General features: G+C 42.1%; 3 protein-coding genes across 12 annotated transcripts in view; 2 read left to right on the forward strand and 1 right to left on the reverse strand.

Annotated features, from left to right (window-relative positions):
• The window catches only part of TGM3 (transglutaminase 3), a 159,044-nt gene that overhangs the window by 133,167 nt on the left and 1,841 nt on the right, over positions 1 to 24,036 (reverse strand). For 8 of the 10 annotated variants that reach the window (XR_011647298.1, XR_009183174.2, XR_009183173.2 and 5 more), the window contains exon 2: positions 17,466 to 17,602. The gene's annotated coding sequence lies outside the window, so the exon portion shown is untranslated. Of the gene's footprint in view, positions 1 to 13,394; positions 13,692 to 17,465; positions 17,603 to 18,218; positions 18,353 to 24,036 lie in introns of those variants that run through there. The other 2 variants (XM_058286810.2, XM_058286809.1) reach the window with 2 other exon arrangements.
• LOC139437517 (disintegrin and metalloproteinase domain-containing protein 1-like) lies at positions 3,001 to 10,434 on the forward strand. The gene is given in 3 exon segments (XM_071211816.1): positions 3,001 to 3,166; positions 8,064 to 10,183; positions 10,265 to 10,434. Coding segments are annotated over 3 exon segments (2,334 nt in total). The 5' UTR covers positions 3,001 to 3,122.
• On the forward strand, positions 7,109 to 7,969 carry LOC131275814 (MAP kinase-activated protein kinase 5-like). The gene is made up of 2 exons (XM_058287348.1): positions 7,109 to 7,406; positions 7,505 to 7,969. Exons 1-2 carry the CDS (start codon positions 7,221 to 7,223, stop codon positions 7,967 to 7,969), a joined length of 651 nt encoding a protein of 216 aa, XP_058143331.1. The 5' UTR covers positions 7,109 to 7,220.

The following is a 24,036-nucleotide window of genomic DNA, read 5'->3' on the forward strand; positions in this document are numbered from 1 at the left end:
AGAAGTCTACCTTGGCAACTGCGATCATTTTGGACCATCATGGCAGATTGCTGCCCACACTTGCAGCTCCATCCCCACCACAGGCAGGGGAGAAAAGGGTATGAAGCTTCATCAGTCTCCCTGGGCAACTACAGTCCAGGCCTGCACAACTTGGATTATTACACATGGCCGTGGCTCTGTGTAAAGGAGAAAGTTGGGAGAAGCTTCATCAGTCCCGGGGCAATGTGAGCAGCTTGAACCTCCACAGCTTACAATACCAACTACATCCTTGGCTCCTACTACACAACCAGCCAGGGAGAAAGGGCAAGAAAGCCCTAAGTTAAAGAAAGAAACTGCACACAGAATAAATACTCTAGTAACCCAAAAGCCAAGACACCAACAAAAAATTATAATCCACACCAAGAAACAAGAAGATATGGATGGCCCAGTTAGAGGGAAAAGATCAGCCTCCAGATGACATAAAGGAGTTGAGACAATTAATCACAGATGTTCAAACAAATCTCCTTAATCAATTCAATGAGATGGCTAAAGAGATTAAGGATATTAAGAAGACATTGGATGACCATGAGGAAGATTTCAAAAGAATACATAGAAAAATAGCAGATCTTATGGGAATGAATGGTGCAATACATGAAATTTAAAATACACTGGAATCATATAATAGCAGATTTGAAAAGGCAGAAGAAAGGATTGTGAGCTTGAAGAAATGGCCTCTGAAATTGAACATACAAAAGAACAGACAGAAAAGAATGGGGAAAATGAACAAGATCTCAGGGATCTAAACAACAGGAGGAGACATGCAAACCTACATGTCATGGGTGTCTTAGAAGGAGAGAAGGGGAAAGGAGCAGAAGGAATATTTGAAGAAATAATGGAAGAAAATTTCCCAACCCTATTGAAGGACATAGATAACCATGTCCAAGAAGCACAATGTACTCCCATCCAAATAAATCCTAATAGAGCAACTCTGAGACACATACTAAACAGAATGTCAAATGCCAAGGACAAAGAGAATTCTGAGAGCAGCAAGAAAAAAGTAATGCCTAACATATAAGGTATACCCAATAAGATTAAGTGCCAACTTCTCATCAGAAACCATGGAGGCAAGAAGACAGTGGTATGATATATTTAAGATACTAAAAGAGAAAAACTTCTAGCCAAGAATCTTATATCCAACAAGACTGTTTTTCAAAATGAGGGTGAGTTTAGAATATTCACAGAGAAACAGAAACTGAGAGAGTTTGTAACCAAGAGACTGGCTTTGTAGGAAATACTAAAAGGTGAGTTACAGCTTGAAAAGAAAAGACAGGAGAGAGAGGCCTGGAAGAGAGTCTAGAAATGAAGATTATATCAATAAAAGTAATTAAAAATGTTAAAAGAGGGGGCGGGGCAAGATGGTGGCTGAGTGAGCACACCTGAGATTCTCTCCTGCAAAGAAGCGGCTGGGCAGCATTGGAAATTCTTCGGGACCAGGCTGTTTCGGGATTTCGCAGGGCAGGAGGTGTCTGGACATCGATTTGGTGGGAAGGTAACAGAGAAAATTCGTGTATAAGATATAATTGAGACTATATTACACAGAGGTGGGAGCTGCGCGCTGGACGCTCCCTCCTGGGGTGGGCAGAGCCGTGGCATCAGCGCTGCGGCGGTGATTTCTGGAGGCTCTGCGGTACTGGGGAATTCATAAGCCCTGAGTGGGCTATTGGGGGGTTAATAGGACAGGAGGCCTTCGCAGACCGATTTGGGGAGACAAATGGGAGTTTTTTTGCGAAGTGGGGAATTTTTTATTGTGGACACAAATAATAGCACTTCCACCTAGAGCCCCGCCCCCCGAAGGCTGGCTGCCAATCTGAAGCAGCCTTAAATTTTTCACAATAAAGAGACATCACCAGGAGATTGTTTCAGGGCCTGTAGGGTGGGAGATGTCTGGAAGCTGATTAGGGGAATATATTGCGAAGCATGGGAATTTCAGTTTTGGACTCTGTTATCGGCATTTCCAGCTGGAGCCCCACCCCCGGGCCTGGCTACTGATCTGCATCTTTAAATTGGCTGCAGTGTAGAGGCGCCCCCAGGTGGCCCTTCCGGGGGTTTACAGGGTGGGAGGTGTCCTGAAGTCGAATTGGTGATACAGCCACAGAATAGACCCAGCGAGTGAGTGAATTGAGGGATTCAGACACATAGGTTAGAGTTTGCGGAAGTGACCACTCCCATAGGGCTGGCACACACCTGCAGGGATCCCTGAAGACTGTGTTGCACTGCGGTGCTCCCAGGCTCCCTGTTAACCAGATTTGAGGGTGCCAGGTCTGAGTCCCCTAAACCCTGGTGGCCCACACCCCAGAGACTCACACCTCTTGAGTCTTCAATATCTCAGACTTTCCATCCCTGAATCCATCACGCCCTGAGGTCCATCTGAGGTCCTTGAATGTCCTAGCCCTCACTGTTTGTGTTTTTTCTTTTTTGTTTTCTTTTGTTTGGTTGTGTTTTTTTATTTTATTTTATTTTTTAATGTCCTGATTGCTAACATTGCATTATCTCCTAGTCTTTTCTCCCAGTGTATCCCCCAAAGTCTTTTTTTTTTCCCAGTTATTTAGGGGGGTTCTTTGTTGTTGCTGTTGTGATTGTTCTATATCTTTTTTTTCTTTTTCATAGTTGTTCCCCTCCCTTTACCCACCCCCTTTTTCTTTCTTCCTTTCTTCTCTTTTTTTTTCTCTCCCTTGTCCTTCATTTTCTTCTTATTTTATTATATCTTAATTATACAATAGGTGCTGCAGGGAACACCTCACATTTGCTGGGTTTCCTCATCCTCCACTGCCTTATTTCTGTGTGAATTGATTTTGGCTACCTACACTATACCCTTTCCCCTACATCTTGATATCCTCCATCATCTACTGTCTCTCCTATATTCCACCTTCCTTCCTTTGATCCCCAAAGTGTCTAACTCTTAATTTCTAATACCTTTGTTTTGTTTTCTGTCTTTTATCCACTCTTGAAACTATTGCCTTTCTTTTCTCTTTCCCTCTCTCATGAAAACACTAGCTTTTTAATTCATACCATATTCCTCCCATATTCAGTCGACTACCTCATTATAGGTACTCTACCTACTGCTATAACTCTACACAACTTACATGAATCTAATATCCATCCTCCCAGATCTCATATTGTTGCTCTGTTAACATTTATCACCAATACTACTTTACACTTTTTCCCTGCTTACACAATTGCCTTTCCCTGGCCCTAATACTTTCCTTTAAAGTGAACTCAACCAGCAATAAGAAATTAGAATAAGAAGAACAAAGTGACAAAGAGAAGATATAACACTTATGCAAAGACAACAGCTAATTAATCCCCAAGACTAGACAAAGAAGCTAAGGAACTGATTAAACCCATCAAGATAAAATGATGAGCAGACAGCAACAAAAATCTACAAACCAAACCAGTAATCAGGAAAACATGGCTGAATCCAATGAACAAACTAAAAACCAGGAAGGGGAGCAGAACTTCACACAAGCAATTAAAGATCTCAGAACATTTATCACCAACAATTTTAATGAAGTAAAGGAAGAGGTTAACAACAGGAAGACAACATTTGGAGGGGAAATTGCAGACATACGCAGAAAGATAACAGATATGATGGGAATGAACACCACAGTTCAAGAAATCAAAAATACACTTGCAGCAAACATCAGCAGACTAGAAGAGGCAGAGCAGAGAATTAGTGATGTGGAAGACAGTACATCAGAAATCAAATAGATAGTAGAATTGATCGATAAAAAGATAGAAAAAATCCAGCTAGGACCTAGGGACCTGAATGACAATGCAAAACACTCAAACATATGTATTATAGGCATCCCAGAAGGAGAAGAGAAGGGAAAGGGGTCAGAAGGAGTGTTGCAGGAAATAATGGCTGAAAACTTCCCAAATCTACTGAAAGAGACAGATGTACATATCCAAGAAGCACAGCGCACCCCAATTGTCATAAACCCCAACAGGCCCACGCCAAGACATATACTTCTCAAATTATCCAACGCTCAAGACAAAGAGAAAATTCTAAAAGCAGCAAGAGAAAAGAAAACCATTACATACAAGGGAAGCTCCATAAGATTAAGTGCTTATTTCTCATCTGAAACCATGGAGGCAAGAAGGCAGTGGTATGATATAGTCAAGGTACTAAAAGAAAAAAATTTCCAACCAAGAATACTCTGTCCAACTAAACTAGCATTCAAAAATGATGGAGAGTTCAAAATATTCACAAACAGAAACTGAAAGAGTATGCCAACAAGAAACCTCCCCTTCAAGAAATTCTAAAGGGAGTTCTGCAGGAAGAAAGGAAAAAACAGGACAGGCAGAGTTGGAGGAGAGTGTAAGAGCAACAAAAAAGACAAAAAGAGAAGGGAAAAAAACAAACAAACAAAAATATGACAAACACAAGTCCAATCAAAATATGGCTAACATAAATAATACCTTGAAAGTAATAACGCTGAATGTCAACGGATTAAACTCACCTATCAAAAGATTCAGACTGGGACACTGGATAAGAAAATATGACCCATCTATATGCTGTCTACAAGAGACACATCTTAGACCCAGAGATTCATGGAGGCTGAAAGTGAATGGTTGGAAAACAATCATACAAGCAAACAGTAACCAAAAAAAGGCAGGAGTAGCTATATTAATATCAGACAAAATAGACTTTAAATGCGAAACAGTTGTGAGAGACAAAGAAGGATACTACATACTAGTGAAAGGGACAATCTGTCAAGAAGATCGAACAATCATAAATATTTATGCTCCTAACAAGAGCGCCTCTAAATACGTGAGGCAAACGCTGGAAAAACTAAGTGAAAGAACAGATGCATCTACAATTATAGTGGGGGATTTTAATACACCACTATCAACTCTGGACAGAACATCTCAAAAGAGAATCACTAAAGAAACAAAATATTTGAACAGTATATTAGAGGAGCTGGATCTAATTGACATATACAGATCATTACATGCAAACACAGCAGGATACACATTTTTCTCAAGTGCATATGGATCATTCTCCAAGATAGACCATATGCTAGGCCACAAAGAAAGGCTTAATGAATTCAGAAAGATCGAAATCATACAAAATAATATCTCTGACCACAGTGGAGTGAAGCTGGAAATTTGCAAGGCCCAGAGGCCCAGATTTCACACCATGATTTGGAAATTAAACAGCACACTCTTAGAAAAACAGTGGGTCAAAGAGGAAATCTCAAAAGAAATCAATGACTACCTTGAAACAAATGATAATGGTAACACAACATACCAAAATTTATGGGATGCAGCAAAAGCAGTACTGAGAGGGAAATTGATAGCTATAAATTCATATATTATAAAAGAAGAAAGCAAAAATTGAAGAACTAACCACACATTTGGAGGAATTAGAAAAAAAACAACAAAGTAATCCAACAGGAAGAAGAAGGAAGGAAATAACAAAGATAAGAGCAGAACTAAATGAAATAGAAAATAAGAAAGCACTTGAAAAGATAAACAAGACCAAGAGCTGGTTTTTTTAGAAGATCAATACAATTGACAAACCTTTAGCGAGACTAACAAAGAAAAAAAGAGAGAAGATGCAAATACACAAAATAAGAAATGAGAAAGGAGATATCACCACTGACCCCACAGAAATAAAGACTATCATAAGAGGATACTTTGAAAAACTATATTCCAACAAAAATGACAATTCAGAGGAAATGGACAAATTCCTAGAAACACATAAGCAGCCTATATTGATGAAAGAAGAAATTAATGATCTCAACAAACCAATCACAAGTCAAGAGATAGAATCAGTTATTATATATAGAGTGCCTACAATTGAAAGCAGGAGGATTGCATCCAGTATCCATGTGGAATCTAAGCCCCCACTTGACATAGATGTGCAATGGACACAACCAATCCAATGTCCACAGAGAAAATGTGGCATTGGTGTGGGAAGGGTGGCCATGGTGGCTGCTGGGTGCGGGGAATGGGAGGAAGAGATGAGATGGGGAGGCATTTTCGGGACTTGGAGTTGTCCTGGGTGGCGCTTCACAGACAACTACGGGACATTGTAGATCCCCCTAGGGCCCACTGGATGGAACGTGGGAGAGTGTAGACTATGATGTGGACCATTGACTATGGGGTGCAGCGATGCCCAGAGATGTACTTACCAGGTGCAATGGATGTGTCATGATGATGGGAGAGAGTGTTGCTGTGGGGGGAGTGGGGGTTGGGGCGGTGGGGTTGAATGGGACGTCATATTTTTTTAATGTAATATTTTTTAAAAAATGAATAAAAAATTTAAAAAAAAAAAAAAAACCTACCAACTAAGAAGAGGTCAGGGCCATACAGCTTACAGGTGAATTCTACTAAACATTCCAGAAAGAACTAACACCAATACTGCTGAAACTCTTCCAAAAAATCGAAACAGAAGTAACATTGCCTAACTCCTTCTATGATGCTAACATTACCCTAGTACCAAAGCCAAAGAAAGACACCACAAGAAAGGAAAATTACAGACCAATTTCTCTAATGAACCTAAATGCAAAAATACTTAACAAAATACTTGCTAATTGTATTCAACAACACATTAAAGGAATTATACACCCTGACCAAGTGGGATTCATTCCAGGTATGCAAGGATGGTTCAACATAAAAAATTCAATCCGGGCCGGCGAGGGGGGGGCCGGCGAGGGGGGGGCCGGCGGGGCTGCCCAGAGCGGGTGTCCCGGTGATGTGTGGCGCTGAAGATGCGGCGGGAGCAGCGGCGGCGGCGGGATCGGCTTCGGCTTCTCCGCTGTGCCTGCGGCTTAGGCGTAGCGGAGACCTCTCCTAAGGACCTGGCGAGCCCGGGCCTAAGTGGCAGCCCCACCAAAACCTTGCACAGTGCCCCGGGCCCTCTCTGCCTTGTCCTGCCCCGGGAGCCAGCCTCCCTGGCCAGGGATGAGGCCGGGAGGCATCTGCACGGGGCCCAGCACAAAGGCTTGTCGCCAAGTACCGCCGCCTGGCCTTTTGTTGCCGCCGCCAGCGTAAAATTGCCCGCTCAGGCCGAGCCGTCGCCTGGGCCTTCATCCCCGCTGGTTCCCGGGGGTAGGTGCTGCTTGTGTCCCCCAGGCCCAGGGGCCCGATCGCTCAGTCCCTTGCCCCCTGGGTTGTGGTGGGACCCGGCAGCCTCGCAGCCTCCGCCGCTCTCTGCCGTGGGGGTCGCGAGGAGCATGTCGGAGGAGAGCGAAATGGAGAAAACCATCAAGGAAACCTCCATTTTAGAGGAATACAATATCAATTGGACTAAGAAGCTGGGAACTGGAATTAGTGGTCCAGTTAGAGTCTGTGTGAAGAAATCTACCCAAGAATGGTTTGCACTGAAAATTCTTCTTGATCGTCCAAAAGCTAGAAATGAGGTACGTCTGCACATGATGTGTGCCACACACCCAAATATAGTTCAGATTACTGAAGTGTTTGCTAACAGTGTACAGTTTCCTCCTGAGTCCAGCCCCAGATAGCTTTGGCTCTACAGCACTGTCACTTGTTAAACATTGCGCACAGAGACCTCAAACCTGAAAATCTGCTCTTCAAGGATAACTCTCTGGATGCACCTGTGAAGTTGTGTGACTTTGGATTTGCCAAAATTGACCAGGGTGACTTGATGACACCTCAGTTCACTCCTTACTATGTAGCACCACAGGTACTAGAAGCACAGAGAAGACACCAGAAGGAGAAGTCTGGCATCATACCTACCTCACCAACACCCTACACTTATAACAAGAGCTGTGACTTGTGGTCCCTAGGGGTGATTATCTATGTGATGCTGTGTGGATACCCTCCTTTTTATTCCAAACACCATAGCCGGACAATCCCAAAGGACATGCGAAGAAAGATCATGACTGGCAGTTTTGAGTTCCCAGAGGAAGAATGGAGCCAGATCTCAGAGATGGCCAAAGACGTTGTGAGAAAGAGAAAATGAAGATGAGAAGCTGAATGAAGTAATGCAGGAGGCATGGAAGTATAACCAGGAATGCAAACTTCTAAGAGATACTTTGCAAAGCCTCAGCTGGAATGAAAAACAAAATGACTTTGGAAGAGGGTAAGGTCAACTTTCAGACTTGGGCTCCATACAGGAGGGACCCGAGGCAGGGGCCTGTACCTGAACCTTCATGTGTCAGCATGACCGTGTTGGCGTTGGTGTTGATTTTTCTGCCAAGCATGTGCTGTGACCTGGCATCGGGCGATGACTCTTTCTTCGAAATAATCATTCCCAAGAGGCTGAGAGTCGAGGGAGGGGACAACCCAGTGGACAAGGCATCCTATGCACTGATAATGCAGGGCCAGGAGCAGGTGCTTCACCTGACTGTGAAGAAAGACTATTTTGTGAGTAACTTTCCAGTCTACAGCTACCACAATGGGATCCTGGGGCAGGAAACACCTTTCATCTCACGTGACTGCCACTTTGAAGGCTACATAGAAGGAGTCCCAGGTTCTTTTGTTTCTGTCAACACTTGTTCAGGCCTCAAGGGCATCCTGATTAAGGAGGAAAAATCTTATGGCATTGAGCCCGTGGACTCTTCAGAGAGGTTCGAACATGTGTTGTACACCATGGCACACCAAGCTCAAGGCTCCTGCAATGTCACTTCCAAAGAGAGTCAAGCGGTGTCTACCAAGCGGCAACAAGAGAGCAGGAAGCCTCGTAGCACACAGTCGCTGTCCTACTTGTGGTCACACACCAAGTATGTGGAGATGTTTGTCGTGGTCAGCAACCAGCGGTTCCAAATGTGGGGCAGTGACGTCAATGAGACAGTCCAGAGAGTAATGGACATCATTGCTCTGGCCAACAGATTCACCAGGGCAATCAACACAGAGCTGGTGCTGGTTGGCATAGAGATTTGGTCCGAGGGGGACCTAACAGAGGTCCCCGTGGACTTGCAAGTTGCACTCAGCAATTTCAATCGCCGGAGACAAAAGCAGCTCTTCAATCGTGTGAACTATGATGTTGCCCACATGATTGTCGGGCATCATCCTGGAGGGAATACGGGACAGGCATTTCTTGGTGGTGCCTGTTTGAGTGGTTTTGCTGCAGCTGTTGAATCCTTCCATCATGAAGATGTCCTCCTGTCTGCAGCACTCATGGTTCACGAGCTTGGGCACAACTTGGGTATTCGGCACAACCATTCGGCCTGCCTTTGTAATGATCGTCACTCTTGCCTCATGCATGAAAGTATCAGTAAAGAAAGTGGCTTCAGCAACTGCAGCTCTGACTACTTCTATGAGTTTCTGCGTGAACACAAAGGGGCCTGTCTGTTTAACAAGCCACGGCACACAGGCCACACTCGTAGGGATGCCACCTGTGGAAATGGTGTGTTGGAGGACCCGGAGGAGTGTGACTGTGGCTTTTCCTGTGCCTCAGATCCCTGCTGTGACTCAACATGTAGATTAAAGGAAGATGCAGAGTGTAGTGAAGGGCTTTGCTGTTTTGAATGTAATTTCCTAAAAGCAGGATTCAACTGCCGTCCTGCTCTGGATGAGTGTGACCTCCCAGAGTATTGCAACGGAACCTCTGGCGAATGCCCTCAGGACAGCTACAAGCAAGATGGAACATCCTGTGGTAGAATTTTCTACTGCATTGACGGTAAGTGTAAGAACCCTGATGATCAGTGCATGAAAGTTTTTGGTCAGACTGCAAGATCTGCCCCAGAAGATTGCTACGTTTTAACGAACAGCAAAGGAAACCGGTTTGGAAACTGTGGTATTACCTCTAGGAAAAACCCAGTATATGTTAGTTGTCGAGAAAGTGACATATTCTGTGGGAAACTTGTATGTTCAGGTATTAAAAATTTACCAGAAATTCTACCCAATCACACAATGATCCAGATCCCTCATGAAGATGACTGGTGCTGGAGCATAGATACCGTAGACACATTGGATACCTCTGATGTCGGAGATGTGGACTTTGGCACTTACTGTGGCCCAAACAAAATCTGCGTAAATCATTCCTGCATTGCGTACACCACGCTCAAATAGGACTGTAGTCCAGCTGACATGTGTAATGGGAGAGGCGTGTGCAACAATTTAAAGCACTGCCATTGTGAGGCTGGCTTTGTTCCCCCTGACTGCAAAACAGAAGGAGATGGTGGTAGCATGGACAGTGGTCTCCCTGCCAAGATAATTTTTCCAGGAGGTCAAGGTGAACCTGTCACTCGTAAAAAACGTAAAGACCAACAGAATCTTGGCCTAGTAACCCTTATACTCCCTCTATTTCTTATAGCTTTATTGTTGAGTATGGTTATTTTTGCTAGCACAGCTCCTGGAGGGATAGTTAAACAAGTTCCACCAGAGGAACCACCAGAGACCCCACCTCAAGAGATCCCATCTCAAGAGCCCCCAGAGGCTTCAACTGAACTAGAAGAGGAAGCAGATACAGAATCTGAGCAGTGAGAGCAAGAAGCGAAATATGTGAAACACCTGATAAACTGGGTGGAAATGAGAGGTTCAGTGAAGCGAAGGTTAAGTTGTAATTGATGACTCCAATGACTGATGAGATTATATAGTCTGTAGAAATATGTTAATGTGGAAGGAGGGGTTTCCTTCACTTCATTTTAGTCGTGATTATATATTCATACGTAAAATCATATACAAAAGAATATTTATTTGCCTTTTCACATTTCATGAAACAATTTTATTTAAACTTCTCTCATGAATCATTGCTATCAATGTCTTCTTTCAATAGGGCCAATTTTTGAGATACCTAAAACAGTTTTCCATGTCATGCCATCTTCCATCTATAGTGATGGACATATGTACTATCTTACCAGTATATACTGCTTTCACTGTATTATTCAGTACTATCACAACTACACATTATGTTAGGAACTTTATTTACGTGATTGTTCTAATTTGCCCTTTCAATGTATTCATGAAATAGAGAAGATTGTAAATAAATAAAAGTGTATTTTCAGATGATGTAAAAAAAAAAAAAAGAAAATCAATCAATGTAATACACCATATAAACAGATTGAAGGAAAAAAATCACATGATTATATCTATAGATGCAGAAAAAGCATTTGACAAAATACAGCACCCTTGATAAAAACACTCCAAAAGATCGGAATACAAGGAAATTTTTTGAACATGATAAAGAGTATATATGAAAAACCTACATCCAACATTGTTTACAATGGAGAAATCCTAAAATCCTTCCCTCTAAAGTCAGGAATAAGAAAATGATGCCCACTGTCTCCCCTTCTATTTAACATTGTCTTAGAAGTACTTGCTTGAGCACTGAGGCAAGAACCAGATATAAAAGGCATTCAAATTGGAAAGGAAGAAGTCAAAATTTCATTATTTGCAGATGACATGATCCTATACATAGAAAACCCTGAGAGGTCTACAACAAAGCTTCTAGAACTCATAAATGAGTTTAGTAAAGTTGCAGGTTATAAGAGCAATGCGCAAAAATCAGTAGCATTTCTGTACACCAATAATGAGCAAGATCAGGAGGAAATCAAGAAACAAATACCATTCACAATAGTAAATTAAAAAATCAAGTATTTAGGAATAAATTTAACTAAAGATGTAAAAAACTTATACACTGAGAACTATACAAGACTGTTCAAGGAAATCAAAGAAGACCTAAATAAATGGAAGAATGTTCCCTGTTCATGGATAGGAAGACTAAGTATTATTAAGATGTCTATCCTACCAAAACTGATCTACACATTCAATGCAATCCCAATAAAAATCAACACAGTCTTCTTTAAGGAACTAGAAAAACTACCTATGAAATTTATTTGGAAAGGAAAGAGGCCCCGAATAGCCAAAGACATATTGAAAAAGAAAAACGAAATCAGAGGAATCACACTACCTGACTTCAAAACATACTACAAAGCCACAGTAGTGAAAACAGCATGGTATTGGCATAAGGAGAGACACACAGACCAATGGAATCAAATTGAAAGTTCTGATATAGAACCTCATATATATAGCCATATAATATTTGATAAAGCCACCAAACCCTCTCAACTGGGAGAGAATGGCCTATTCAACAAATGGTGCCTGGAGAACTGGATAGCCATATGTAGAAGAATGAAAGAGGATTACCATCTCACACCTTATACAAAGATCAACTCAAGATGGATCAAAGACCTAAATATAAGAGCCAAGGCCATAAAGACCTTGGAAAGCAGTGTAGGGAAACATCTACAGGACCTTGTAATAGGAAATGGCTTCATGAATATCACACCAAAAGCACGAGCAGCAAAAGAACAAATAGATAAATGGGACTTCTTCAAAATTAAAGCCTGCACCTCAAAGGAGTTTGTCAAGAAAGTAAAAAGGGAACCCACACAATGGGAGAAAATATTTGGCAACCATATATCTGAGAAGAGACTTATAACTTGCATATATAAAGAACTCCTATATCTTGAAAATAAAAAGATAAACAACCCCTTTAAAAAATGGGAAAAAGATTTAAACAGACACTTCTCCAAAGAAGAAATACAAATGGCTAAAAAGCACATGAAAAAATGCTCCAAATCTCTAGCTATCAGGGAAATGCAAATCAAAACTACAATGAGATACCATCTTACTCCCATAAGATTGGCAGATATGAAAAAAAACAGAAGAATACAAATGCTGGAGAGGATGTGAAGCAATGGGAACACTCATCCACTGCTGGTGGGAATGCAGAAGGATCCAACCATTTTGAAGGACAGTTTGGCGGTTTCTCAAAAAAATAACCATAGATTTGCCATATGACCCAGCAATACCACTGCTGGGTATATACCCAGCAGAACTGAAAACAAGGACACAAACTGATATATGCACACCAATGTTCATAGCAGCATTGTTCACTATCGCCAAAAGTTAGAATCAACCCAAATGCCCATCAACAGATGAGTGGATCAATAAAATGTGGTATATACATACAATGGAATACGACTAGGCTTTAAGAACAAATACACTACAAACACACGTGATAACATGGATGAATCTTGAGAACCTTATGTTGAGTGAAGCAACCCAGGCATTGAAGGACAAATACTACATGACCTCAATGATATGAAATAAGCAAGCTGCCTCAGAGAGCTAGAGACTGGAAGATAGGCTTACAGGAAATCAGGGGATGGAGGAAGGATGTGAGCTGATGTCTGCAGGGGTGGAATCTATGATGAGCTGGCAGTAAGTATGAGCACAAAGAAGAGATAAAATGGGGGCAAGGGGTTGCCTTTGGGTGGGGCTTTGCGGGTTTGAGGGGGGCTGGGGATGGGCAGATGGGTAATATTGCCCAAAAAAATTGGGGGGAGGGAGAGGCAACATACGAACATAGGAGATTGTCAGGTGTTGGTTGAGAGTAAAATGCTGAGAAAACTGTATCAAAATATAATTAGGAGGGTTACCTGTTTAGGATGCTCGGAGGGGATGGTCTGAAGCGGGACGAACTCCTGGGGAGTGTCTGAGTGCTCATTTTGCCAGGGTGGGTTGTACCATTGGGTAGAGACCCAAGTAGTGAGAGTGGGGGTGGATCCACATCCTGGGGAGGACTAATGCCATCAAATAGAGGGAACTGTATCTCTCGAGAGAAAGGGTGGCTCCCAGGGCATTAGGGCAGTTGAGCAAGTCAAGCCCTCAACACTGTTGCAAGTATCTCTGGACGTGGCTCCTCGGGAAATGGAGATTGGCTGTCGCTGTGGGCCCTAAGGGGAGGGGAAAATGGATGTTGAATGGATGGAACCAAGGTAAATGTGGGGGCAAGAGAGGAGTTTCACGAGAGTACACAAGGATGGATATAAAACATGTAATATTACACCAAAAACATATAGGGGACGACAGACTAATAATGTAAACCATAATGTAAAACATAGGATAACTAAAAAATTTAGAAAATTGTATAGCCTAAAGTATGGACCACAATGTAAACACAGATGTCACCTTGTTTGAAAGCTATTGTCTCAGAGTCTGTACATCAGTTTCAGGAAATATGATATGAATAAACTAAAAGATTATCGGTGTGGAAGGGAAAAGGTTTTATGGTGGATTTGGGGAAGTACTGTATATTGTATATATGAATTACTGTGGTCTAGGGCTCTTGTGAAGAGAAGTTCAATAATTAGGAAAAAAGAAAAGAAAAAGATAGGATGTAGAATTTTTCCAAATCAACATGTATTCTATATCTAACCTTTAAACCCATCGCTATATTCCATTTTACTAGTAAGGGATCCTGACATTATATTGGGCTTCACTTTTCAGGAAGTTTTGGATCACAGAGTGGTTCAACAATGGCAGCGGAGGAATACTGGTATAGGATACTATTGACAGGTGATATATGGCTGACAGGGAGCTATACAGGGCATATGTCCAGGGTGCATGGTAATGTTTGAATATACTCATAGTGGCAACAATTAAAAACTACAGCTGGGGGGGGTACTGGGTTCCTGGCCGGGGGTGCTCTGTCGTGGTCCCTAGGGAAGCAGCGGCAGTCTCCCAGGTGCAACGGTAAGGACCAGGAAGGAATGAGGGTCCAACAGTGAGACCATGATACTAATGACTATGCTTGTGAGCCTATATGCTTGAAATAAGAACAAGGCCTAGAGCAGCACTGTGCCTAGGAATATCCTCCTGACAGCCTTCATGTTACTCAAATGTGGCCAGTCTCAAAGCCAAACTCAGCATGTAAATGCAATGCCTTCCCCCCAGCGTGGGACATGACACCCGGGGATGAGCCTCCCTGGCACCGAGGGATCACCACCAAGTACCAACTGATGATGCAACTAGAAAATGACCTTGAATTAAAGGGTCAATGCGGATCAATAGAATATCCCTGTCTACATATAATAACATGACTTTAAAATGCTGTTTGACCTAATGTAAGGGGGAAATGGAAAAGAGAAATGAGTTTATATGGCTACGAGTCTCTAAAAAAAGAGTCTGGAGGTTGTCAGAAGGATTGCCCTTATGCACAACTGAGCAGAGTCTAAGAGACAGATAAAGTAGATACAACCCCAGGTATTGGTTCTTTTGAGGGATAAAGAGACCCATGGGTTCTATGGTCATGGCAGATGGAGTTCACTGCCATGTCAGTTGGCCCTTCTTTGGAGCTGGTGTTTCTGCGTAATGGAACTGGACTCAGATGGGATCTCTTTTCACAAGACTTTCATGCTACTTTACTGGAATTGTAGTAGGTTTTGGGGTTTAAGAGATATTTAGGGGATTTGAATCTCTGGACTGACAATATGATAGCCAGGCCCTGAGCCTCAACAGACTTCAGCTCCTACACTCTGATTTATTGGACTTACCCCACTCAGCTAAGATGGAGTTGAAGCAGGACAACCACCACACCATGGAGCCTAGAGTGCCTACAACTGAAAGCAGGAGGATTGCATCCAGTATCCATGTGGAATCTGAGCCTCCTCTTGACATAGAGGTGCAACGGACACAACCAATCCAAAGTCCACAGAGAAAAGGTGGCATTGGTGTGGGAAAAGTGGCCATGGTGGCTGATGGGTATGGGGAATGGGAGGAAGAGACGAGATGTGGAGGCGTTTTTGGGACTTGAAGTTGCCCTGGATGGAGCTTCAGGGACAATCACCGGACATTGTAAATCCTCCCAGGGCCCACTGGATGGAACGTGGGAGAGTATGGGCTATGATGTAGACCACTGACCATGAGGTGCAGAGATGCCCAGAGATGTACTTACCAAATGCAATGGATGTGTCATGATGATGGGAGTGAGTGTTGCTGGGGGGGGAGTGGTGTGGTGGGGGTGGTGGGGTTGAATGGGACCTCATATTTTTTTAATGTAATATTTTTTAAAAATGAATAAAATTTTTAAAAAAAGAGTTTGACAATACTCTTTCATAATTTATAACAAATGTCTCACAACAATGCAAGGTTTTGGTGGCAGGTTGATGTATGGAACCCCTGTATGATGTTATACATTTTTGCTTTGTAAGTTCACAACTTTTACTATACACTTATTGTTTATGTATGTTCATGTATAAATGATATAAAAATAATAACAACAGGGTGGGTTGGAGGAAAAATAATGTGTTTAGTAGTAATATTTTGAGGATGCTCTTCAACCATTAGTTTAAAATGTTTCACAACAATGCAAAGTATAAGGTGAGGTATTAGAACCCTGTATGATGTTATGTGTATTTCTTTTGTAAGTTCACAACTATTATTATACTGTTATTGCTTATGTATGTTTATGTATGAGTGATATATTTCAATAAATTTTTTTTAAATGAGAAATAAAATAATAGAACTACTAGATGGAAAATCAGCAAGGGTTCAGAAAATCTGAATAACATGATGCTGATTTTAGGATACAATTTCCCATTCTCTGGGAGACATCCTTTTACTTCAAAAGAAGTCATACCTTGGAGAAAGCTGTCAAGGAAATTACCATATTCCTTTTCCCTGCCAACATGCAAAATCAGAATACTGATCATATTTCACAGTCAGCACAGAAACTTCATGTGGACAACTTGTCTGAGAATTAAAGGTATCATACACAGGTCCTTAGGATTGAAAGAAACCTTATAAGTCATTTACCCCAGCCCTGGCCCCAGTGCATTTCTTTTTATAGTATTTCCTCCACCAAAAAACCTAGCCCTGTGATGTCCAACCAAGGGATCCAGGAGAGAGAAAAACTTATTTTATAAACCATGATAATCAATGCTGGGTACTGGGGAGGAAAAGAGCTGAAATCACTTTTTTAAACTATACTCTAATAGTCCTCATGATGGAGAGTTCACTGCCTCCCATTCTTTGTTTGGATAACTATTAGAAAGTTCTTGCTCCTAAAATAAACACTCTTCTATACTGTTGTTAGTAATCACACTACAGTACTAACTCTCCAGAAGATGATGATATACATGAATTGCCTTAAAATATTAAACCCCCCTCAACCAGAAAATCAGAAATGTGCACTAGGATTTACATAAAGATGTTAATTGACATTGTCTATAAGCACCAAACCATACAACCTAAATGGCCAAGACCAACGGACTGGTTAAATTAAACTATGGTACAGCCATAAAATGGAACCCTAGGTAAACATAATTATTAAAAATCCCATTTTAGATGAATATCTAATGACACAATGAAGAGTTCCTAATATATTTTTAAATGATAAAAATTTATAAAATATTACACAAAGAATGATTTCAATTTGTTTCAAAAATACATTTATATGTATGTGGGTGCATATGTAGGTACGGAAAAATTAACAGAGGCTATCTCTGACATTATGGGTACCTTTTATTTGGGATGCTTTGGTTTATTCATTTTCTACAAAAATTTTACTTCTGCAATCAGAGAAAAAAGTAATTTTATTTTGATTTTGCCTTAGGAGTTTTCCTATCCATCTCTCCAGCAATCAGGGTACTTTTTGCTATCCCTTTCCTCCCACCGGCCATGTTGTCATCCCCTGGGGGTTCTCAGGATTTGAATTCTACTGCTCTTACCTTGTCTGACTCCAAGATGTTCCTGCCGAACTTTATTACTTCAGCCTAATACCAATCAAAATCCCCTTTTCTTGTTTTTTTAGGCAGGCTGAGTTCAGTGGCAGGAGCTGACGCAGATTCTTTGTGTCCATGAGACCCTGCCAAGGAAGATGGGAGGAGAAAGGATACAAGGGTTTGGATTCCTGATGGCATTGTGTACAAACTGAATCAATAACAGCAATTACCTAATTCCAATATCTTGTAATGCAAGAAAAATAAACCCCTGATTTATTTGTACTTGTGGCTGAACATGTTCCTAACTGACAGAACAATCCCAAAGGACATATTTCGAACTAAGCCACTAAGCATGGAGCCTCTGTGGTTGGCATAAGCTTCCTAGGCACCTCATTTAGCTCTCTGCCCTCTGGCTCCTCTCCAGCCCCTGCAAGGTCCCCACCTTATTTCATGCCCACAAGAGAACAATCTTATCCCCTTGTAGGTCAAGTCCCCAGAGATCCCCTAGGAAGTTTCCGTTTTCAGTGTGGGGAACACACAACCATCAGACACTGGTAACAGGGAATTCTGACCTCATCTCAGGTCAGACACCTCCACCTCCACAAGAAAACAGTCAAACCCATCAAGAGACACAGGATAATACTTTAATTATAGGAAAACCACAAATCATATGTAATTGGAACTGGCAAACACACAGTTGCTGGAAGATGCTCTCTTACAGAGCCCTTCAGTCATCAGAAGACAACACTCAAGTCCCACCTGAGTCTTCCCCACGTAAACATCCCCAGTTCTATCAGCTTTCCCTGTTCGGAGTGTGGTTTTCAGGCCCCTGGCCATTTTGAAGATCCTCTTCCAAATGTACTCCAGTGACTAATTCTGCTTCCAGTGTGCTACTGGGAGAAAAGAAAAAGCTGACCCAATTGCTAATCCACATACCATGCACTCTTCTCACAGCACCGGAACCACCAGGATGCCAAAAAAATACACTGGCAGCCCAGTGCCTCTGGTTCTAGCTGCCTGGACCTAAAGTAGAGCCAAGGGAAATGAAATTTTATTGAAGCCAAAAGGCACTAGGAGGTTCATGGCACTGGGGTTCAAATCAGTTGATCTAGAGTCTAGATTCAGTGTGTGCAACCTCAGGCAAATCACCGTTATGGGAAAATTCCAGCTCTAATACCCTTCCAGTCTCAGACCTGCAACATCACTGTGTATCAATTCCTCCTCTCATGAAAAGCAGATGGACTGAGAAACTGAGCAATGTCTGTTGTTGTTCCTCTCAGAGTCCCTAGCTCAGTAAATAGCACCTTTCATCCAGGTGTTCAGGCTCCAAACCTTGGAGTAATTCTTTTTCCTTTTACACTTTTTTAATTAAAGTTAATAGATCACAAAGAACGTTACATTTAAAAACATAAAAAAACAAAAAACATAAGAGGTTCCCATATAGCCCACTCTCCACCCCCCCACACCCCATCATTCTTGTAAATTGTATTTTTTTGAAGACACATACATCACACAAAAAAATTTTACATTAAAAAATATAAGAGGTTCCCGTATATCCTCCACCCCCTCACCCCACTCCTCCCACACCAACAACTTCCTCCATCATTGTGGCACACTCATCTCACTCAGTGAACACATTTTGGAGCACTGCTGTACCACATAGACAATAGTTTACCCTGTACTTCACACTCTCCCCCAGTATATTCAGTGGATTATGGCAGGATATATAATGTCCAGCATCTGACCCTGCAATATCATTTAGGACAACTCAAAGTCCCAAAAATGGCCCCACATCACATCTCTTCTTCCCTCTCCCTGCCCTCAGCAACTACTGTGGTCACTTTCTCCACCTCAATGCTACAATTTCTTCTATTACTAGTCACAACAGTTTTATAGTAGAATATCAGTAAGTCCACTCTAATCCATATTTTATTCCTCCATTCTGTGGACCCTGGGATGGTGATGTCCACTCCACCTCTAGATCAAGAGGTCACTTAGATTCCACATGGATGATGGATGCAATTCCTCTGCTTGCAGTTGTTGGCACTCTTGATTCCCTAGTGTGGTGTTTGACCATCTTCACCTCCCTTTTAGCTAACCTGGGTAAGTCCAATGAACAAGAGAGTAAGAGTTGCAACTCTGCTGAGGCTCAGGGCCCAGCTGGCACATGGGCAGTTGGGGTAATTCTTGATTCCTCTTTCTCTCCCAAACCAACATGGAACTCTGGAGCAAAACTTATTATAGAAGCATTACCTTGAAAATTCATCCCATATTCAAATGCTTCTCTCCTCCTTTTATTCAACCTCCCCAGTCCAAGCTATCATCATCTCACACTAGGACTCTTTCAATAGCCTCCTAATGGGTCTCTACTGCCACTCTTGCTCCTCCAAACCTATTCTCTGCCCAGTAGCCAGAATGGTTCAGTCAGGTCATGACATGCCTCTGCTCATACTCCTCCAATGTCTTCCTAACTCACTCAGAATAAAATCCTTTCCAGACTTTTAAGGTCCTACTAATCTAGTTCCCACCACCTGTCTTCTCCTTTCATTGACTCCACATTCCCTCTCTAGGGACTCTGCACAAACTAGTGCTTCTGCATGGAAATATCTTGCACCATTTCTTGCCCCCTTCCTTCGGGTTTCTGCCAAATGTCACTCTCAGAGAGGTACTACCTGGTATATATTTTTACTGTCTCTTCCCAATAATTCTATTGGGTTGAAAATCCACAGGATTTTCATTTTGTTCATTACTGTATCCCCAGCACCCTGTACTGTGTCAGGGAATGTGCTGAATGAGTGAACAAATGAAAGCATAAATATCTTGCCTCTGTCTAAAGATTGTACTGACTTGCTTTCTGCAGGAGAACAGGAAGAAACATGCCCCTCAGCATTCCATAAAAGTCCTAGAGTTCACTGTGGTTGAGCCAGAGGTAAGATGCTCCAAGCTCTACCTGCTCAGATGCTTCTCCTTAAATAGCACCCCTGGGGTTTGCTTTGAATATAAAATCCCCATAGAACAGTATGAAAACCATTGGATTAAATGATCCTTAAAGGCTTCTCAAGTCCCAAACTCAAATACAGTGAAGGGATCAGAAGTAGCAAAAAGACCTTCCCTAGTCTGTCTCTTGCCTAGAGCTGTTGCACTTCTATGAAAATGGCCACAGAGAGGTAGAAGAAGGAATCCAACACTGAGTGACATTATTGCCCTGATAAACGGGGTCCTTTCAAACTGTGGGGCTGTAGCACTAAACTCTCATTTAGCCTCACTGTCTCAGGAGTATAATGTCAAGCAATTCACTAATAAGGGATGAGAAAATTGCATCAAAAGAGCCAGCTCATCCTTGGGGAGATGAGAGCACAGGGCCTGACGTCAGCATGACACCAGACTCCTATCTTAGCAGAAGCTACAGAAATCATTGCTGTCAACCTCATTATGGAAATAAGATGTAAATCTGCAGCAGATGTCACTCACAGCTTCTGGACTGTGAATCAGTGACACCAACACCTTAGGAGTTAAATCCAAAGGCTAGGCAAGGTCATTGAACTTGAGTATTAAATGAGATAATGAGACATAATACAGTTTCTGGCGCATAGTAAAAGTGCTCAATAAATGTTAGCTGCTATTAAGTCAATGTGAAATTCACTTTTACTCTGTTTCCTGCATGGATTCACTCATTCATTCAATACACATTTTGTGGGTGCCTAAATGTGCCAGGCAATACAAAGAAGAAAAGATTACAGAAGATTACCCTGACTTTGGCAAGCTAACAATATGATAGTAACAGTGATGGTAGCAAAGAGGGCAGCTAACATTTTTTAAGCACTTTCTATGTACCAGGTAAGGCTGACCCCCAATGTACAATATCTCATATTATCCTCACCATGACCCTGGGTGTTACTATCTTCATTTCAAAGATGAGTAAACTGAGGCTTCAAGACTTACCCAAGCTCTCTCTGCCTAGAGGGACCTATACCAAATCTTGGTATATATTTCTCTTTCTCTCCCATTTCTCAGCAAGCTCTGTTCTTTCCCCCATTTCCCAAATAAATTCTTTTTACTGGTCTAACTAAACTGGCATGTTCATAAATTCTTTTATGCAAAATAGCTAAGAACCTAGAGGAATCCATCACTTCTCTGGCTTCATTTAGTGAGCCAATGCCTGGAGAAATATGAGTGGTACTCCCAGATCCCTGCCAGAAAATGTGCTTCTCTAGACCCCTTAACTCCATATCTAGCAGCTGCCCAGAGAATTTCCTGGAGGAACAAACCTGGAGGGTTCTGCAAAAAGTTTCTGCTGTGGACAGACACTGGGAGTTTTGTGTCCAGCTATTAAAGTTAAAGGAATTCCCAGCTGGGTGCACTTATCCCGAGTGAAGCCAACTGCCCAAGGAAGTGCCAGCTCACCAGAAGCACTTGACAGGATGTACAAGTGTACCTCTTCAAGAGACAAAGCTAAGTAGTGTCTGTGTCAAAGCCAGCTGTTCCTTCTAACTCTAGCCCAAACACCTACTGCCAGGGGAAACAGACACCCCTTAAGAAATCTTATCTGTTTTCATTTCCTGTATTCTCTCCCTATACAATAGCTAAAAGGGCAATGCCTCTTCTCATCCCCCTCTTAGCTAGCTGTCTTAGGCATAACCACCACCATAGAAAATTTATACCAAATTCCATTATCTATTACAATCTCTCCCTAAAGCTAACTAATAGCATAGAAGAAACTAGCTATGCCTTAGAAGTCCTAAAACAGCAAACAAGCTCTCTTGCTGCTATAGTACTGCAAAATTGCAGAGCCCTTAACATGCTAACAGCACAGGGCAGGCGGGGGGATCATTCCTATTTCTCAAGAAAAATGCTGTCTCTATATAAATTGCTCTGGAGTTGTCCTAAACAGCATTCAAACCCTGCAAGAGGAAGCCTACCAACTTCAAGGGGATGCAGCCTCTGAAGGCACCTGGCCTTTCTCACTCTTGTGGTCCAGTGTGTCATAGCTGACCCCCCTTTTTGGGACCCATTTACTGCCATCTTCTTTATCCCTTTAGTGGGGCCACATATCTTCAAAATTCTAAGTTTATTTCTCCCAGAATCAATACCTTCCAAAACAAGATATTCGTCACATGGGGATTTCAGCCAGTACCAACCACAGTACTGAACCGTCTTCCCTCAACCGCAATAGAATAGCCAGAGAGGTTTATGCACTGTCAGGCAGGGACTACTACCCTAACCAACAGGAAGTAACTACAGAAGAATGATCGTTGCCTCTCAGCACCCCCTTAAGAATAAGGACGTGAACTCTCTGAGGAGGGAATTGAGGCAGGTTAATACAGGGTAACGGAGAAGATGAACCACAACACGGCCGTCAGATGGCATGGCCAGGAGACAGCACGGCAGCAAGACCTCGCTGGGACCTGGAATGTAAACTTGAAGTCCCAGTTTCTTTTTCTGGGACCTCCCCTTGGCCCCAGATATTCCAAACAGTCCTCACCATTGGTCCCACCACTGGTGGGGTAACCAGTAACAGCTGAGGCCCACGCCCTTATCATTAAGAAGGGGGAGGAATAATTAAGTGTATTTTTTTGTTATGTGTGTATGTTCAGGATTTTTTAAAATATATTTTTTATTTATTTTTAAAGGTACGTAGATCACACACAAAAAATTAACAGTTTAAAAGGTAATCACACTAGGCAGAGCTCACTCCTTCTGCCTAGAGGAGCCCAGACCAAATCTTGGTGTATATTTCTGTCTTTCTCTCCCATTTCTCAGCAAGCTCTGTTCTTTCCCCCATTTCCCAAATTATTTTTACTGGCCTAACTAAAAAAAAGACCCTAGGTCACTCAGAGGCTCAAATCCCCCCTGACTTTCAAAGTCAATGCTTATAACCTCCATGAAACACTGCATCCCTTGAACCTAGTTGATTAACACACAAGGAGGATAAGTAGGGACTCATCTTCTGGTGAGTTAAGGGTAGATTTCTAGAAAGAAAATAAAAGATGTTCCTGCTCCAGCTAGTAGGGGAGGTCAGTCCAGGAGTCCAAGTCTGAGAATCCACAGCAACAGTGAGGTTAGGCTGGCAGGAAGCAATGCATTTAGCTGCATGCCAGCAACCTAGAAATAGGAAGGTCTCATGAGCGTCCAGCCTCATTTTACCCCCAAACTTCTTGGCATTTCTACCTATTACAAATATCAAGTATAAATCAAGAAACTTTCTTGCTATTCTCAGAATCTCTATAGCATCTTCACAGCACCGGTCACTTTCTATCTTTTACTACTTAGAAACTTGTTGACACAGAAGGTGCTAATTAATTTTTACTGAACATTATTACTAGGAGAGACTAAACTTACATAAATAGGTAACAATACCAGGCAGTCTTTGTTGAAAGATCCCTAGAGATAGATGAGGGAACTGTGAGTGACTTGCCCAAGGTCACACAAAGAACTAGTAGTATATTTAAGACCAAAATCTTCCGGTGTTCCAACCCAGCAATTTTTCAAGTAAACCATACTGCCACTTCTGACCATGTGAAAAGCTGCAAAACTTTGAGAGGAAAAGGGAGACATGTGAGTGAATATACCTGCAATC

Source organism: Dasypus novemcinctus, chromosome 24, assembly GCF_030445035.2.
Source record: "Dasypus novemcinctus isolate mDasNov1 chromosome 24, mDasNov1.1.hap2, whole genome shotgun sequence".
NCBI classification, from domain to species: Eukaryota; Metazoa; Chordata; class Mammalia; order Cingulata; family Dasypodidae; genus Dasypus; species Dasypus novemcinctus.

Bases quoted from the DNA above. Each gene is read 5' to 3' on its own strand.
- LOC131275814 (XM_058287348.1), top strand. From the start codon at position 7,221: ATGTCGGAGGAGAGCGAAATGGAGAAAACCATCAAGGAAACCTCCATT. The intron at 7,407-7,504 runs GTACGTCTGCAC...GTCCAGCCCCAG, and splicing joins GTCCAAAAGCTAGAAATGAG to ATAGCTTTGGCTCTACAGCA.